We start from the raw sequence: 18,759 nt of genomic DNA, 5'->3' as shown, positions 1-18,759 counted from the left end.
GAGTGGTGGGGGGGTGGGCGGGGTGGGCACGAGGGGGGTGGTAACGCAGACCAGGGTGGCTCGGGGTACGATGCAGCAGCAGCAGGAGGAGGAGGAGGCCGGGGATGGACAGAGGGCGTCAGAGAAGAAAAGAGCAAAGAGGATTTTTGGCGGAAGCGACCGGAGACATTGAGATCGACAGTGGGGCATGGGGATAAGCGGATTGCGAGAGGAGAGGGGGAAAGGAGTCAGATTACGGGAGTGTGAGGACAGCGGAAAGGGGTTAAGAGGGGAATAACAAGTCAGGAGTGATCTCGGTACGAGGCAGAGTACGAGGATTGAAGACGGGATACATTGGAACAGGAGACTTTTGCGAATCTTGTGACTTGAAGTCTTCTTGAATTCTCTTCCCACAAGGGCAGCCCATTGGTCATGCCCCCTTTATTCCACATCTGATCTCAGTTGCACCCTCTTCACCTTGTTCCGGTACTGATATGTTTCCCAACGACAATTCTTAATTGCCAAATGAATTCAGTTTCTTCATCCCTTTGCGGTGGCTTCTCCCTTTTAGCTGAAGCGTTTCTGTCCGTGACAGCCATCGTTGGATGCAGATATGACATTTCATCAACCACGAACGAATTTCTGCCCAGCACAAAATCATGAGCGTCTTTATGGAGGATATAAAGTAACTTAGCAAGCAGACAATTCGTCTCCTTCCCATATCTGTCCAGCCATATAAAAAAAAAGATGCTTTGCGCATCGCATTATTTGAAATGAAGTTTCAAGTTTTTTTAAATTTCATTTATTAGGTATAGCCCTGTGAGCCATGCGGCTCTTGAGTCGGGTGCAACCGCAACTAACCAAATATGAACGGAGAACACCTTAAAGCGACGACGCGCAACAGAAACATCCTGGATAAACCAGCAAATCTTCCACAAAAAAACCGCTATGTGCAAAATAGATCCAGAGGTTTGCTGGCGTTGAATCAACGCCACTGAAATGCACACCCAGAAGACAGCGTGCCTGATGGGATGTATAGCAAATGCTTGGAGGGACATAGAGATATGGGAAAAGACGCGTGTTAATTTTGCTCATGCTCACCCGATTACAAGACTGCTTTGATGGAATCTGCTTCCACTTGGCGGCGCTGTCGTCTCGCGTGATGTCATCTCCGAGGCCGACTCGGCCTAAAGCGAGTGCAGTAGCTGGTGGGGCTCATCTGTTCCACCCGGAGGAGAGAACTAAATACTCTTAAGCGCATCATGGGACCTCCTCTAACACCGTTTGAGACGAGGCTCAAAAGAAAGCTGTTTCTGGTGTGGACCAATCAGTTTAAAATACAATGCAAAAATTATCAGAGTATGTTTTTTTTGTTTGCATTCTGACCACAAGTATTGTGGTTAATGCAGACATGATTCCTTGTAAAAGGTGTTTTTTGTTGCCTGAAAAAAGGGGAAAAAACCTATTCTCATCTTAAGCGCATGTTTCTCAATATGGGGGAGAACATGCAAACTCCAAATATACAGCAGGTGTCACATGGTCAGGATCGAACCCACGATCTCCTGTATACCAAATATACAGGCGTCAGGGTCAGGATCGAACCCACGACCTCCTGTATACCAAATATACAGGCACCAGGGTCAGGGTCGAACCCACGACCTCCTGTATACCAAATATACAGGCATCAGGGTCGGGATCGAACTCGCGACCTCCTGTATGCCAAATATATAGGCGTCATGGTCGGGATAGAACTCACGACCTCCTGTATGCCAAATATACAGGCGTTAGAGTCAGGATCGAACACACAACCTGTATACCAAATATACAGGCGTCTGAGTCAGGATCGAACACACGACCTCCTGTATACCAAATATACAGGCGTTTGGGTCAGGATCGAACACACGACCTCCTGTATACCAAATATACAGGCGTTAGGGTCAGGATCGAACACACGACCTGTATACCAAATATACAGGCGTCAGGGTCAGGATCAAACCCACGACTTGTGTCTACTTGTCTCTCGAGTCGCCAGCTGTCCGGATTTAAATCCGGACGGTCGGGCAATTGGTTGCTGTGTTCAGGTGGCAACAGTTGATTGTACCGAGATCTTCCATTGTATTGAACACTATCACGACAGCGCACTGCATAGATATGATTGTAGACATAGGCTGACTTAGAAATATGTCCAGCTTTGGTCTACAGTGGAAAATGTAGCAACCCTAACAGTTTCCTCGTGCTAAACGTGTTAGCGTCTGTGCTGTACAATGTGTGATCACGTTTTTGTGTTTAACTTTTTAAAAAACATTTTTGCAATCGCCGGGTTTGATCCAAAATTGCACGGTTTTTTTTGTTAGCCGAGTAACTTTCCGCTTTCAAAACGGAATTGTTTCCGTGCATCTCCCAACGCTGGTTTTGTCCATTGTGCAATAGTGTCCGGATTTTAACTGCCTTCGGATGGAATCTCTCACTTGTGGCTTATGAAAACTGAAATGTGCTACGAAGAAGGGCCCAATGGCGCGGTTGTGTTTGCGCATTGTGCAACGTGCTGAGATGCACTTTGCATAAACTACGCTTTTCAATGCAAAAAAACCCCCACTGATTATGAATAAGAAATAAAAGCCCACCCTTGTCTGCCTCTCAAAGTATCAGCCCCCACATTCGTCCCTCAGGAATAAACCCAATGCCCCAGCGTCTGGCTCTGGCTGAGACCACAATATGAGGTGTAAAGTCCGAAGTTTCGTAGCCAAACGCGCACTCCGCCGCGAAGGCTAGGGCTTTGCCGACGACGCTAACGATGATTGCGACGCAGAAGGTGCCACGGTGACACCTGAGAGGAGCCGCCGGTGTCCGCACCCAAGCCACCTTTGAGCTCATCGTGAAATCCTAGCGTGCAGTCGCAGACGACCAGGTAAAGGTTGCACAAAAGGCTTCAGGTGCAGCCCTGAAATTGCTTGCTCACGCCACTTGCTGGTGTGGGGTGGGGTTGGTGGCCACCCCGCCTGCAGGGAGTTTCAGAGAGACCCTCTGGCGGGTCATTTCTCCTGTTCGACGTTGACCAGACGTCTTTGAAGAGGTGGAGAGGACCCACACTTGTTCTCCAAACCACACTGCGGTGAACCCATTTGAACTGCTGGGTGGACACAGGCGGGGACGGGGGCGGGGATTTTAAGTAACGAGCACATTTGTTTCAACTAAAACAAATTACTCGGTGATATCTCTGCACTGGCAATTGGACAGAAGCACTAATTCCAACAACCACAGACTCAACACGTTCGTCAATAACACCGTGGCGTTAAAAGCAAGCGTGTAATGGGCGACGTTTCGAGAGACGGCCCTTTTTCACAGCACGTGAATAGCACCATTGTTTTAACTTGCTCTGGGAGACCTGTGTATATCAAGTCCAGTGTGCTAATCGTAACGCCAGAGCAGCACGAATGGCTACTCAGTGGTGGTTAAACACTTCCACCCACCACTGGCCTTTCAGTAATCACTGTCCACACACAAATAATACAGTGAAGTAAATATAATCATCATCAGTCCACCTGTTTATCACTAAGAAGGCATAAGGTCACCGCCGATAACAATTCCTAATAAGTGACTACAAAGCCTATATGGCCATTGAGAATTCCAAGGATGGCAAAGAAAAGAACAGATAGTGGCGTCCTTCAGGAGACTTGTGCCAAGACAGCTTTTTGGAAGGGATTAGCAAAAACAAAAACGTTTATTATGAATATCATGAAAAACAAATGAGTTGACAATAAGTCTCCTTCACATGCATCTGACCCTCCACAATAAAAAATAAATAAGTGGGTTTATTTAAATCTCATCAGCCACAAGGCCTTCTGGGAGTGCATAATTTCAACAGCATTGGTTAAATAAAAGCATGAATACAAGCGTTGGTCTCATCAGCAGATTCTGTGCAGGTGGGCTGCCAGATGTGTTTTGGCGAGGAGACCCTCTCTATTCAATCTGGGTCCCAGTTGAACACAAACCGATATGATATCACAACACAAAATCCTCATTGTGGAGGATGTACGTAAAATACACATGGGGATTTTCACCTCCCCCGGTGTATGTGCACCTGACTTGGACGCTTCTCCGGTGTATCAACATCACCGATTATGAACGAAGGTTGTTGTCGAAGGTTAGACGAGGGGGGGGGGGCTGGTCGAGGTTGTCCAAATAAGACGTAAAACAACGATGACTGGTGGAACGTATATGTCCAGCCGAAGCGACGGATGTCGAACCGCGTGGAAGTGGCTGCAGAGCAATCTCCGATCCTCCCAAGATATTGGGACGGAGCCGCTGAACGAATTACCATCCGGTTAATATGTGCTACGTTTAAATCCACACAATTTAATACGAGGTCTCAAAATGTGCGTGTTATCCCGGCACCTCCCGATTAGCGCGGTTGGCTACGTACGGTGCGAAAGAAGTTCCCAAATGTAATAATGACCCCAATTCTGTAAATCTTATTATTTACCGAAATGGCCCTCATTCATGGGAGGAGCGTCCCATATCTGTTATGTAAAGGAAATACTCATTCCCAGTTAGCCTGTACCGTAATGAGCAAGTGTATTCTTAATATACCCGTGCTGGAAATGTAACAAGGTGTCTTTAAATAGTCAAACATGAATCCCAGCGTGTTTTTATATTTCAAGATCACATCGCTACTGGAAACGTTTTGCAAAAGGGCTCTAGCGATTGTCTGGTTATTCTGAACAGATAGGTTAAAGTTGTCTGAGCTTTAACCTATGCTATCAAATAAAAAAAATTCAACACATTGTGGCCTTAGAAAGAAACAAAAATATGATCGGTAACGTTTTGGGCAGTGGCCCTTCTGCATAGCACATTACACCAATTTTATCCTCTTCAAAATTAAGCTACGTTTATTTTTGTAACCATCAACTGCGTTTTTCTTGATTGTTTGGATTTTATATTTCTGATTGTGATTAGACTTGTTTGCATGGAAACTTTGCACTGTATTGCTTTGTGGCCTCGGGGGTCACTTGGAAAAAAATAGACTTTTGCTCTCAACTGGTTTTCACCTGGTTTAAATAAAGAATGTGTGCATGGGTGTTGCTGGAGATTTTTTTTCTGAAGAACAGTGGCCACTCTCGGCATCTGAGAGCCCCGTGGGGTTTGTAATGATCCATTTACAACCCAGTTATTGCACAAAGCATTCTAGGAAACCTTATCCCAACTTAACTGCACAGAATTGCGTTAATAATTAATTTTACACGGCTGATAGCCTTGTGGTCTCCAAGCCAGCTTGCATCAACACAAGTGTTTGATTCCTACCTCTGGACCGTCTCGTCACATTGGCGAGATGTTAACTACCTCGCCTGGTATACATGGAAGTCGTGGGTTCGATCCCGGCCCTGATGCTTGCTGTATATTTGGAGTTTGCATGTCTCTTTCTGTCTCTCCCCGTGGTGGCATGGATTTTTCTCCAGGCCCTCCGGTTTTTGCCTCCACATTTAGAAACATGCGATTAGAGCATTTGGTCGCTATACATTTCCACACGATAAGCCACTTCGTTGGGCGATTGTTCGTGGCCAGGTCGCTTCTGAAAAGAGCTATATAGCTCAGTGGCCTTTACCTGGTGGTAAAAAGTATATAGTTTATAGTTACATTTTATGTACCCCTCCACTCTGTCATAGACCTTTTGGCATCGCTCCTCAAGATTCCAGTAAACATGGAACGTTGGGCCAACGTTTCCCACCAAATGCCAAAGTTGGCCCAAAGTGGCATAGTTACTGGAATCAGGCCATTTTTTGTCATGGTCTGAAGCTTACACTGCAGTACAGTGGGCCTCCATTTAAGTTGAGCACAACGAATTCTGAGCACATAAACACTCACGGACGCACAGAATGGATGCAATCTTCATGTGGACATACGAGCACCACAGGTTTACGCATTCTCACACGCTGATCGCACTGGTATGCAGCATAGGGTGAATTGTTTTGAAGTTAAAACATGCTCTGTGGAAGGTATGTTCATGGTGCATGCACGTACGTAGAACTTGTTTCGCACCCTGCACGGCCAACCATGTTAATCGAAGGTGCTGGGGGAAGGACAACAAACTACATAAAGCAGCCCCAAAACTCTTCATATCTTTTGCACTTGCAATGTTAGCGCAGCGTGGTAAGTTTCATAGAAATCGTTTTTTAGGGGGTATGAAGATTTGGTGAAAGCATTAGATGCGTCTTTGCACCGATGGCAAAGTAAGGCATACTCCGCAATCGAGTACCGTATTTCATGTTCCCAGGAAGTGCATCTTTTCCTTCCATAATAAAGGTTTTTGGGTTAGATCGCGTGAAGTATAAATGTGTCGTAACACTCCACCACCCGACGCAGCCAGTAAGGGTTGTAACGTAAACAAAACGCAGCAATTAGTTATGACTTCAGCTCACCGGTGTGTTGTAGAGTAAATCCACATGATTTACAATTTGAGTACGACGTTTCGCTGGTAATTACATCCAGCATCATCGGGCGATTTTCCAGAATATTCCTAGCTGTGTCGGGTGGTGGAGGGTTACAACACATTTATACTTACGCGATCTAACCCAAAAACCTTTATTATGAATATTGGTCACGAAAGCCTATGTAATAAACTTATCCCTCCTTATTGGCGCCCTGAAAATTGCGAGATTACCCAAAAAATTGCTACATAACTGGCATGGTCAACGTCTCATTGGCTTTTACCACGAGTTCCTCCTGATGTTGTGAAGTGACTCATGCAGCCAGCTATGGCTGCATAAGTTTGGTAGTACATGTTGTTTACGTCGTTTATTGTGAAAATTCGGCCACAGTTCCTATGATCACTGTGTCATTGCTTTTATGGCTTTATTTTGGTGATTTTCGAAAAGTTTTTTGGTTTGGCCATGTTTGTTGTAGTACAGAGTTAGACTGATAGCCTTAATCTAAGTTGTCTTGTGGTTGTTGTTGTTTGACTTGCATCCCACTGGGATTTTTGCACACTGTTGGTGTACGGTGCTTTTTCTGTAATATTTTGCTGTCTTTTCTTGGATTTTCTGTTTGCACATAGTCACTTTAAGATGTTTTCTTGTTAATTTTTTTGCTTGTTGCGGTTGCACCCGATTCAAGAGCCGAATGGCTCACAGGGCTACACCAAATAAATGAACTTGAACTTGAGTTGGCTCACAAACAGTACATATATTGATTCTGAAAAAAAAAATTGCGTATTTTGTTGAAAAGAGAAAAGCCATCGAATGGGTTGGCCGATCGTTCCTTCGTGATTTTAATCTTCCACTGACGGTTGTTCGATTTGAAGAACGTGCGCTTACGTCATTGTTTAATCAAATGTATAAAGTGTAGAAATAAAGCGGTAATGTACGTTGATAATATACAGAACTGCGTTGTATATTTATGAGAGGCGGTTAGAAGGTTGGAGACATGGATATTAAAAGTAAACACGCATTTATTACATTACTGTATTTCCATACAGCTTCCCCTGACATCGGCATACATATGACGTGGTAATTTGTTTTTAGAAAATAAATCTGTGTAATAATCTACATTACATTACATATTTGCTTTTTTCGTGTGCTATGCAGCATTGGCAGGGGTGCATAACCAGAAATAATAAGACCGCCCTAAAAAGAAAAAAATGTTCGGCGATGTTGAGATGTGTTATGAAGGGTCATTGCTTGAAACGTCACCTATTTTTTTTACTTATAGAGCAGTCTTGTTGATGAATGTGTTGCTACATTACTTTGGAAATTAAATAGCCTGTGACACTATTCACAAGAGTGGGGCATCGTTCATCGATCGTCGCCGTCCAAAATTTGCCGCAGCATTTTTCATTTGAAAATTCCCCTCGACGAATGATTTGGAAGTCATTTACCGCACAGTAAGAGTTAAAATACTGAACCCTGCAAGCAAAAAAGCACCTCGGCGGATCAGTGTGTTGTAAATGCGTTTCGTGATTTAGGAAATTTGCGTCACGGAATCAATTTTCGCCAGATAATTAGGCCTCTCGCTTAGCTGCTGCTGTTATATCAGAGGGCCTCGTTTCGGTGAGATGTGTCAGCCTGTCCGTGTTAGCGTGTGTCCCCTCACACCATGAAATCATTCGAATAAACAAGCTCGGGCAGTGTGGGTTCCGTGGCTCGTATCCATCATTGCTTGGTCCATGTTCATGATCGCCACCTCGAGCTGCCAAACTTCTGATGTGAACCGTGACGACTGGCTCGGCATTAAATTCGCAAGTGTTTTCTGCACAAAACAACAACAACAAAAAACAAAATGAGACCCCCGGGGTTTCTTTGAGAGCTCGCCTCTTTTTTTGATGTCGACTTGGAAATTTCCACTCCCTGCCCACCTTTGCCCAAAAAACATGTTATTCACAGTGCGGGCGTACGCTGTTAGAATTTTAAAAAGCGACGGCTGCGTAACCGGAGAAGTCTCCGATGGCCTGCGGTGAATACAGCCTCCAAACTGTGGCAGAAGGGAATGCATTTTGTTCCACCAGCGGATTTTAGTGCAAAGAGTACACATCTGTAGCCTGGTGACTTTCTGGTAGGGTTGGTGGAACACAATGAGATGGAACCATCTCATTGTGGGTCCACCAACCCACAATGAGATGGAACCAGTGGATTAACAAAGTATTGTTCATCAGTATTATCTTAGAAATATTTAGACTAAGGGTAGAACAATTCACCTACTGCAATTTTGTCAATCCACCGCCTGATGTGGGCCTCCCCACACTGCGCGGACTGTTTGACCATACTTCACCAGAGTGGGTTGGTGAAGGCGAGGTGCATTGATGTGGGAATATAGTCAAGAACAAAAATGCATTCTGACGCACTCTTGAAACAATCCAGGACTATTATGACATTGTTTTTAGAGAGAGCAGTGTTTAGTGTTTTATCTAATATTTTTCACGTTAGCTCTCGCAAGGTGATGGAATCAGTGGTGGCGATACACTCTCTCGTCACTATACTTGTGATATTACTATTTTTGTGATCGTTGCTCTTAAAGCAGAGCTAGCAGATTTCATTATCCCCAGACTAGTACGGCCTCGTCAAACCCGTTCCATCTCCACAGTACATTCATTTCGCGTGTCATATCTCGTGTGAAAAAACTATCATCGCTCCAATGCCATTTTTCCACTCACCTATAAACAGTATAATTCACTCTGCATGTTTTTACAAAACTTGCAACATAAACCCAATTAAAAAGAACTTACTTGGATGGATATTTTCTAACTTTGTCTCATAGTCCATAATTGTATCTTCAATAATTAGTAATCATTTACATTCCTCTGAAAATGCATTGCGAGATGAGGGCCTCCATCAGACTGTGTCAGTCATGGCGGTTGTTTGATCGTATTTCACCAACAGCAGTAGCAGTCATTCAACTGCTAGATGAAGGCATCCCCAATCTGTCACAATCCCTCACAGTGCCACACCTCACGCTTTCTCAGCAGCCAAGAGCCACTCGCAAAACACTTGGCATTTGGTGCCATCGCTCCATTCATAAATCATTTTTGCTCGTTGAAAAAAAACAATCCGCATCCTTTTTTGAAGCGAGTGGTGATGTCAACCACGATACCGCCTACATTTGCTATTTTAAAATAGTATTCAGTTCCTGCACCCACTTATTCCTCCCGAACCGATCATGGATTTGTTTTTCTTTACAACAGTATTTTTCCTCTGACATCCATTACTCTTGTTAATGTATCCCTCCTTCCACGGTGCTCAACACCAGCATATGCTGCTTGTTTTTAACCACATTTATTGCTCGAGGCCAATGCGGTTCATGTGTTTGCACCTATTGGTTCATTGTCCTTCAGTTGTGTGCGGTTCATCTAAGTTTAGGCTGCGTTATTAGTACTAGGTTTAATGTTTTGGGTTATTTCGGTAAAGTCACGTAGAATTTTTTTTTTTTTAAACTACGACGTTTCGATCACAACACAAGAAGATCGCTTGTGTTGTGATCGACACGTCGTAGTTTATTTCTTAATTGAACTTGTATTATTATTTTTTCTATCTACGTGACTTTACCGAAAGAACCAAAGAATATGAATTCCTGCAATCACGAAAGCTTTAAGTCAAGATACAAGTGGGGCATGAGTTATTATTCGACCATTGAAGTCAATTTTTTTTATTACTATTCATTCCGACGTGACTTTCACTTATTTACTTACATTAAATCCAAGAGAGATTTAAATTAAATTGTGCATTACATAAGATTATTGGTAAACATGGAAAGGTGGGTAATGCGATAATTTTAGGACACGTGGCTTAAAGATAGTATTGCCGGAATATGAATTAGCAATGCCAATAATTTACGTAAGAAAGGCTCACTTCGTCACCAGATTATTTGAGCAGGAGTGCAACTGTCCCATTGCTGAGGTGCTTGGCCAAATCCCAGACAAAACCTGACCACCCAAACAAGAAGGTGACGAAACTTAACAAAATTTTATTTCACCAGGTAAGGCCCACTGAGCTATATAGCTCGTTTTCAGAATCGACCTAACCACAAACAATAGCTCGACGAAGTGGGTTATGATGGAAATTTATAGCAGATAAATACCATTCACGCATGTTGATTCTAAATTCTAATTGTGGAGGGAAAATCGGAGGATCTGGAGAAAAATCCACGGGACCACGGGGAAGACTATGCAAACTCCAAATAAACAGGAGTCAGGGTCGGGATCCAACCCACAACTTCTGTATACCAGGCGAGGTAGTTAACATCTCGCCACGGTGATTGCCCTAAATCACCTGGAAGACCTTGGTCATCACATATCCAAGTGCTAACCAGGCTCACCGTTGCTTGGCTATTGAGATCTGACGAGATTGGGCACCTTTACGGTGGCTTGGAGATGTTACCTGCCTCGCCTGGTATACAGGAGGTCGTGGATTCGACCCTGACGCCTGCTGTATATGCGGAGTTGGAGGTGTCTCTCTCTCTTCATCATCACGGGGGCTAGGAGATGTTACCTGCCTCGCCAGGTATACAGGAGGTCATGGATTCGATCCTGACCCTAACGCATGCTGTATATTTGGAGTTTGCATGTTCTCCCCACATTTAGAAACATGCGCTTAAGAGTATCATTGTTCACATGATGACACTTCGTTAACCTATCGTTTGTGGCCAGGTCGCTTCTGAAAAAGAGCTATTTTGCTTAGTGAGCCTTATCTGGTAAAATTTAAAAAAATGTTGGTTTAGTTTAGATTTGGTCACATAGGCAAATAACAAATGCCACCTCTGCTTTATGAATAAACAACCCAAGCGTAACCATACGCACACTTTTGGAACAAAATTGTAACAGCAAAAGAAAACCACTAACACGTGGCCAACATCCGACAGCACATTTTTTTCCCGTCTCCTTTACTTTTGAATCCAACTTGTGGGACACATTCCAATAAACCTAAAATGTGGGTTGATAAACCTCATTAATATCGATTTCCAAGTAGCCACACACACCCTCTATACATAGAAAAAAGCATTAGTCATTCAAAACAAATGGAATGGAGTTGCATTAAAAAAAGTATATTAGAGTCCGCCACGTAACATTGGCTTCCAGTCCAGTATATATATTGCGTGTTATCTTTATTTAAATCTGGCCATTCATGTTTCATGCACAGCATATTGAGGCAAATGTTGAATGTCACATGAACATAAATGGCCGGGAGTTCTCAACCAAGCAAATTGTACCACAAGCTAAATAATTTTCTGAGATTAGTGTTGTGTGAGCTGTAAATCTTATATAGTTTTACAGTGCAGTTATTTACTCTTTATATGGCATAGTAGCGCTCTTTTGGTTGACTTTAGGGTTATTGAGAAGTATTAAAACGTGTTTTAATAATCACTCATACTGCAATGTATTCTCCCCTTAGGGCTTTGTTCATGAGTCCTGTGCACACCACTCTCAAAATATGTTGACTTTTCTTGTCAACAGAGGCCGGTTTTATTGAATTACCGACTTATCACGACAGTATTAAAGAATAAAGATGTGGTTGGTCTAATTAGTGCGTTAATCCGCACTAATTAGGCCGACCACAGCTAACCTATTAACGTTCAGCAACGCTGTTGTCAGGCGGTAGTGGAGACAAAGCATTCGAAAGAGCCAATCCCTTGTGGCAAACATGTTTTTATTATTTCTTTAAACAAATATGAAGAGAATGACGACATAGATTGACGAATGTGGTTTGCGCTTATCTGTTAGTTAAATCTGAAGCTAAACCACACAAATTGGAGAACAAAATAACGTTTACATCCCTATTTTGAGGGAAAGTACGACCAGGAATGATAGATTATATATGTTACACGTACAATAGTTTGCAACAAGGTACAATAGTAAATGCACATGTACATTTTGGCGGGAACTTTAATGCCACTAAAACAAGTGGCGACCGCTTGTGTTGTGATCGAAACGTCGTTATTTTATTTTCTTTGAACCTATCTACGTGACTTTACCGCAAGACCCAAAGAATATGAATTCCTGCAGTCACGAAAGCTGTAAGTCAAGATACAAGTGGGGCATGAGTTATTATTCGACCATTGGGCATAGACACTTGGCAACCAGCTTAAGCTTTTTGCTCGAGCGAAAGCGCGCGGAACACATTGTTTCGTGAATGCATTCGCGTGCCGTTTTTATTCATTGCGAGTGTGCTTGTGCGTTGCTTCTAAGGCAAGTAAATAACATTAAATATGCAGGGTAGTACCAGTGCCGGCAACAACAACAACCAAAAAAATATACCGCAGTAACCCGCTTTTTGCATTACGTAGCGCGCACTGTCGGTCGCCAGCCTATAGCGCGACGGCTCCCCACCGGCAACCGAGGTGCACCCCACCAATCAGAATCGCGGCCACGGCAAAAGCGCGCTGGAGAATTCGAGGACGCCTCTGCCCAGCAACAGGCTCGACCAATGGGCGCGGCGGTGTGGACTGCGCAAAGCGAGTCGATTGGCTGCTCGGAGGCGTTTGGCTCCGCCCAGATAGGCCCCGCCTACTCAAATGGGCTTCCGAGTAACCCCGCCCCCCTCTACTCTCTACCACTCCCTCCCTCCCCCCCTCGGGGCCACATTCCCACTCGTCCGCGCGAGCGCCGCCCAATTTGGGGTTGGCCCCGCCCCTCGACTTCCAACTCGCCCCGCCCCTCGACTTCCAACTCGCCCCGCCTCCCGACTTCCAACTCGCCCCTCCCCACAACCCCCACCCCACGTCCACAGTACAAGCTCCAAAGGCAAAGGGATCCCGTGTAGGCTCAACAGACTGCTGGGGCAAGTGCTGCTAGCGAGCATCTACGAAGGCCGGAACGACACGCGAGGGGGTGGGTGGCCAGTACCTCGCTCCGGCCGCCTTCATCTCCCCCCGCCCCCCCCGGCGATGTTCACACACCGTACCGGGTACTCATTTGAGGCTGAGTCGACTTAGGGGGAGGAGGCCCAGGTTCGTGGCGCTAACCGCTGCGCCACCGCTCCGTTACCTTCCAAGTGCCGCCCACAGACTCACGAATGAATGACCTACATTTGGAACGGATTGCAAAAACGCATTACGTATATGTTTGTTACAAATCTCTATTCCTGTACGGGTAAAGTAGTTGGGAGGGAGGGAGGGGGTGTTATTTAACAAAAACTATAGAAAATAAGACGAAGCTACGGTCCCGATCAACTTTATTTATATCTAGGCGAGATATCTTAATCAGAAACCATCGTTCGGGCGCGTTCGATGGCAAGACGCCCGAGTTCGATGAATAGCCACAATTCATGGCTTATCCTGCAGCTGTGTTTGCGGTTCTAACAAACATTATCTGGGTCACGAGACGGCATGGCGACCAGTGCCAAATGATACCATGATGTGGCGGTGTTGATGGTTTTAATTATCAATGCAGTGCTGGACTTGCAGCCCTACATTCGAGATCGCAGGTTCGAATAGATGCCCCTTTGGCGCGGTAGTTAAAATAATGGGCGAGTTTATTTTTGTAACCTCGTCTCTGTCCACCCAGAATTACTACAAGTAGAACGCGGGGCACACCGATACACGTGATTGTAAAATATTGTATTACACTGCGTGTAGGATACTTAACATTTAAAGAGATTTACACCTTTTGGTTCTTCGGTAAAGTCACGTAAAAAATAAAATCAAATAATAGAATACGTTTCGGTTGCAACGAGAAACCATCAACATGTTCCCGTGTCTGTGTTTTATCATTAATTCCTACCTGATGATGGCTGCTTGTGTTGCAACCGAAACGTCGGATTCTATTATTATTTGATTTGATTTTCTACGTGACTTTACCGAAAGAACCAAAGTGTAATTCCTGCAGTCACGAAAGCTTCGAATCTAGTTTGAGATATACACCGTACCACGTGTTTTTTTTTAATACCGTATATACCGTCATCGTTTATTTAAAACCCCATCGGAAACACCCTTTCCGACAACGTAAATATACAGTATTTCTATTCTAGTACATTTTTTATGGATTAGATAAAGTCCATTTCTGCCACGACACCACATGATTTAACATCCTCCCGTTGCCACGTAAAACCCACGTAAAACCCACGTGTGCACATGATGACCAGATCACCCTGAATACGCCGGATTTCGTCAGATCTGGACACGGTAGCTAAAGCCAGCTTTGTTTGAGATTGTTTGAGCCCTCCACCAGTTTGCTTGTGTTCAATGTACGACCACCACCGTTGCATAACCGCTCAAATGCGTGAGTCTCTCCTCTGGTTTCCTCCCACGAATCACGAATTCATTGGAATTGGCCAACAATCCCCCCACGGAACGAAGAATATTGAGAGTCTCGGTGAGACTTTCCACGGAAAAATAATACGTCGTTACGGTATCTTTCACCGGCGAGATTCGGCTACATTTCGTCTACTGCTACATGACCCAGCCAGCTATTCTTGTTTTCCAATCTGCAGTCGTTCCTCAAAGTATAAACAAAAATCCGCGGATAATTGTGGATAATAGGGTCACGGATAATAGGGTTGTGGATAAGAAAAATAAAAAAAAACTAGTTCTAATATTTTATTTGAAGCTTTCGTGACTGCAGGAATTACTCTTTGGTTCTTTCGGTAAAGTCACTTGTAGTAGTTCTAATATTGTAGTACCTTGTAGTACCTCAAGTTTCTGATGTCACCAATGTCACATCTTGCATGGCACTTTAATGCGGTATTTGAGAATGTACGGTGAATGCAAATAATTTACGTCATTCTCTTTGCTCCTCCGGGTGTGGTTGGTGACAATTGTTATTATTCAACATTTGTAGTCATCACGCCACTGAGTCATCGACTATAACGCAGGGTTAATGGTCACGGAAGAGATTAACCAATCGTGAGGGTGGCGAAGCTATAAATGTTTGCTGCTGGTGGCTGCAATTAGAGGTCCCATGATGTAATTCGATGTCAAGCATGTGGGTTCGTGACAGGTTATATGATACTCTTTGTTTTTTTCGGTAAAGTCACGTAGGTAAAAAAATGTTTTTGCTGTGACGGTTCCACCTGAAGACGGAAGCCTGTGTTGCCTCCGAAACGTCGTGATTTAATATATTTAAAGTTTTTATCTACGTGACTTTACCGAAAAGAACAAAGAGAATGCATCCTTGCAGTCACAAAAACTTCAAATCTTGGTTATATAATGTATAGCTATTCAACACCCCCTCCACTACCATTCGATCATGAACTCTTGTGTGATGGCTTTAGAATCTACCGTAGTATTGTAGTGGGCATGATTACAGCAATAAAGAGTGGCACTATGCCGTATACAGGGATATGTCGAGTACAGGATTATTCTGGAATTCACATTCTGTATCAGTCGAGCTTTGTCGCAGTGGTTTGCCCACTGATGAACTCGGGGGTCAGAGTTCGACTCCCGGGCCACGACTAACACCAGTGGCGAACATCTCAACCGGACCTGGTCCTCCCCTAGGTCTACTCGGCCTTAAACGAGTAAAGGCAGCCGCGTGTAGTTCTGGCTACACCACTTCCTCATCGGGCTTCATAGGCGTTCGCTATAAGCACTTGCCCCAACAGCCTGCGTGGCCTTTATGGGGGATATTTGTCTATTGTCCTGCCATGTGGCTCAGCGGTAGAGCGAGCGACCCATGAATGAGGGTTGTTGGCTCGGCCCATCATCACTCCATGGTCGATACAATAAATACGTACCACTATGTGCATGGGAAGACTGTGGTTGTCATTACTACACTCGCACCCGACATACAATTGTGGAGTTTCGCCACTGGCTCAGGGCAGTTAATGTGCTAGTACCACCTCAATACGCATTTGAGAAGGACATCACTTACAGACGATTGTTTGCAGTGTTCCTTAAATTATGAGGGGGTTTACCCTTGGACTGGCTATCTATTTAATGCCAAATAAAAAAAACTACCTTGTGAGCGGGTATTATTTTCCACATTTTCAGTAAACCCTAGTTACCACACTTCACTGTAAACGATGTACTTTGAAGAAGTTGCCATTTACCCGGAACTTCGCATAGCATGCGTGTTTTGCCCTTTTAAGGCCACGGTATATTGTACAGGTGTTGACGACGAGTGTGTCGCGTTTTTGAGCGATATTGTCACTTCAACAACTTCGTCGTGAATGGATGGTGGTTGCTGGATGGGGGGTGTTGTTGTTGTTGAATGATGACTCATTGAACCAGGTCCCTTCATTGAACTAAACATAATAATCGACTGTAGCGGTTGTCCTTATTTCACAACCCAGACACATAACCCCCGTGTCGCCTTAACAGACTGTTTGGGGTAAGTGCTGTGAGCGAGCAGCACCTATGAAGGCCGGAACGACACACGAGGGGGTGGGTGGCCAGCACCACGTCCCGGCCGCCTTTGTCTCCCCAGTGGCGATGTTTACGACACACCGCCACCAGGTTACTCGTTTGAAGCTGGGGGAACGGGGGCCCCGAACCGGTTCAGATAATCGCAACCGGTGTTGCCGGGGTTCGTAGCGCTAACACCGCCTAACATGAACGCTAACACCGCCTAACGTGAACTACCAGGCTGCCGGTTCTTGTCACAACCGGTTTGACGGCAGAACAAACGACGATGACGCTGCGAAATTGTGGTGGCTTTTAATTAATGCTGACAAACAGAATGACACAAAAAAAAGAATCCCCACCGACGCTCACGTACGCGCGCGTGATTGGCGCGTGATCGCGACCGTCAGCCAATGGGGAGCGAGCGAAGCCCTCGGCGGATGACGCCGCCGCAGACGCCTCCGCCGCCGCGCGAGACAAAAGCGGATGGATACACGCGGCGCTATATAAACCGACCGCGGTGCCGCCGTCCTCCATAACCGAACAGCTTTTTTTTTCCTCCTTTGCCGATACATTCTCTCAGCGTCTGCGCGAGGAGTTTCTTTCGCCGCTTCGTGCACCCAAAACGGTCAGTTCTGAGGTAAACATTAGTTCGAATGTTGTTAACGATATTTTGTGGGAGATCGCGAATCCCGGTGGGGGGAGGTGGAAGGCGTTTGACGCGTTGGTTGGGGCGGAGAGAGTTTGGCGCTTGTGAAGCTTCGGCCGCGACGCCATTTTAAGTCGAAATGCCGTCGCGTCCGTGAGGTAAAATTAAAATTGTTCCTTTAATTTAACGAAAGGTTTTTACGATGTTTTTGCTGCTTTGTACGTTGTCGTTAAGCGTATTAACGTTTGCGTCTTGGGCTGAGCGTTCTGTTGATGTTTGTAACGTTATGAAACGTGACTTTTTAAATAACGTCTGCCCGTTTGCTGCGTCACGGGTTATTTTTTTCTCTTTCGCCGCCCGATTATGCGATGTAGAGTTAATCGTTTAAAATGTTTATTTTTAAATTTTAACAAACTACACCGTTAAAAATAATAAGTTTTGCGTAGTTATAAAATACCGTGTATACAATACGTTAAATTAAAAAAAACATTTTAGTTGAAACAAGCTGAACATGAGACGCCATATTGGCTGTCACCATTTTATATAAAAAAATATTTGTACAAATCTAAAATACTGAATGTTCGTTATTGTTAACACATTGGGCCTAACCTGGTAAAATAAAAAAAGTTATCCCCCCCTACATTTGAACACTTTGTACAAACGGGAAAGCTGACGATGCAATTAATTTGGGGGTTGGGAGTGGCAGCTGATGCCAGAGTGACTCAACTGGCTTGACAAGAACGCTGAACGTCATTCAACTTGACCCTTGAACGTAGCGCTTTTGCTGTATCTTTATTGGGCAATACAGAGCAGCGTTGTACTGTGTTGTGAAAGCGGAAATGAAAGGGTTTGAAAAATGTTGAAGTGTTTTCAAGGGGAATAACCGGATAGGGGTTTTTGTCTTTCTATTTTATTTTTCAGATTTAATCATGCAGATCTTCGTGAAGACCCTGACGGGCAAGACCATCACCCTCGAGGTGGAGCCAAGTGACACCATCGAGAACGTGAAGGCCAAGATCCAGGACAAGGAAGGCATTCCTCCCGACCAGCAGCGACTGATCTTCGCTGGCAAGCAGCTGGAAGATGGCCGCACGCTGTCCGACTACAACATCCAGAAAGAATCCACCCTCCACCTGGTCCTCAGGCTCCGTGGTGGGATGCAGATCTTCGTGAAGACCCTGACGGGCAAGACCATCACCCTGGAGGTGGAGCCAAGTGACACCATCGAGAATGTGAAGGCCAAGATCCAGGACAAGGAAGGCATTCCTCCCGACCAGCAGCGACTGATCTTCGCTGGCAAGCAGCTGGAAGATGGCCGCACGCTCTCCGACTACAACATCCAGAAAGAATCCACCCTCCACCTGGTCCTGCGT

The 18,759-nt window shown here is 44.9% G+C and overlaps 1 protein-coding gene across 2 annotated transcripts in view; it reads left to right on the top strand.

Moving 5' to 3' along the window:
* The first annotated feature begins 17,226 nt into the window (after positions 1-17,226).
* Positions 17,227-18,759, top strand: part of UBC (ubiquitin C) — a 3,606-nt gene continuing 2,073 nt past the window's right edge. The window contains exons 1-2 of one of the 2 annotated variants that reach the window (XM_078595265.1): positions 17,227-17,365; positions 18,308-18,759. The exon at positions 18,308-18,759 is cut by the window's right edge and continues 2,073 nt beyond it. In XM_078595265.1, the coding sequence (XP_078451391.1) occupies positions 18,316-18,759 (444 nt within the window). In that variant the 5' untranslated portion in view covers positions 17,227-17,365; positions 18,308-18,315. Of the gene's footprint in view, positions 17,378-18,307 lie in introns of both variants that reach the window. The other variant, XM_078595266.1, reaches the window with a different exon arrangement.

The sequence above is a fragment of the Lampetra planeri genome, chromosome 6, assembly GCF_965212315.1.
Source record: "Lampetra planeri chromosome 6, kcLamPlan1.2.h2, whole genome shotgun sequence".
Lineage (NCBI taxonomy): Eukaryota > Metazoa > Chordata > Hyperoartia > Petromyzontiformes > Petromyzontidae > Lampetra > Lampetra planeri.
Note: the sequence above shows the minus strand (reverse complement) of the source record. Positions and strands in the feature narration are given on the sequence as shown.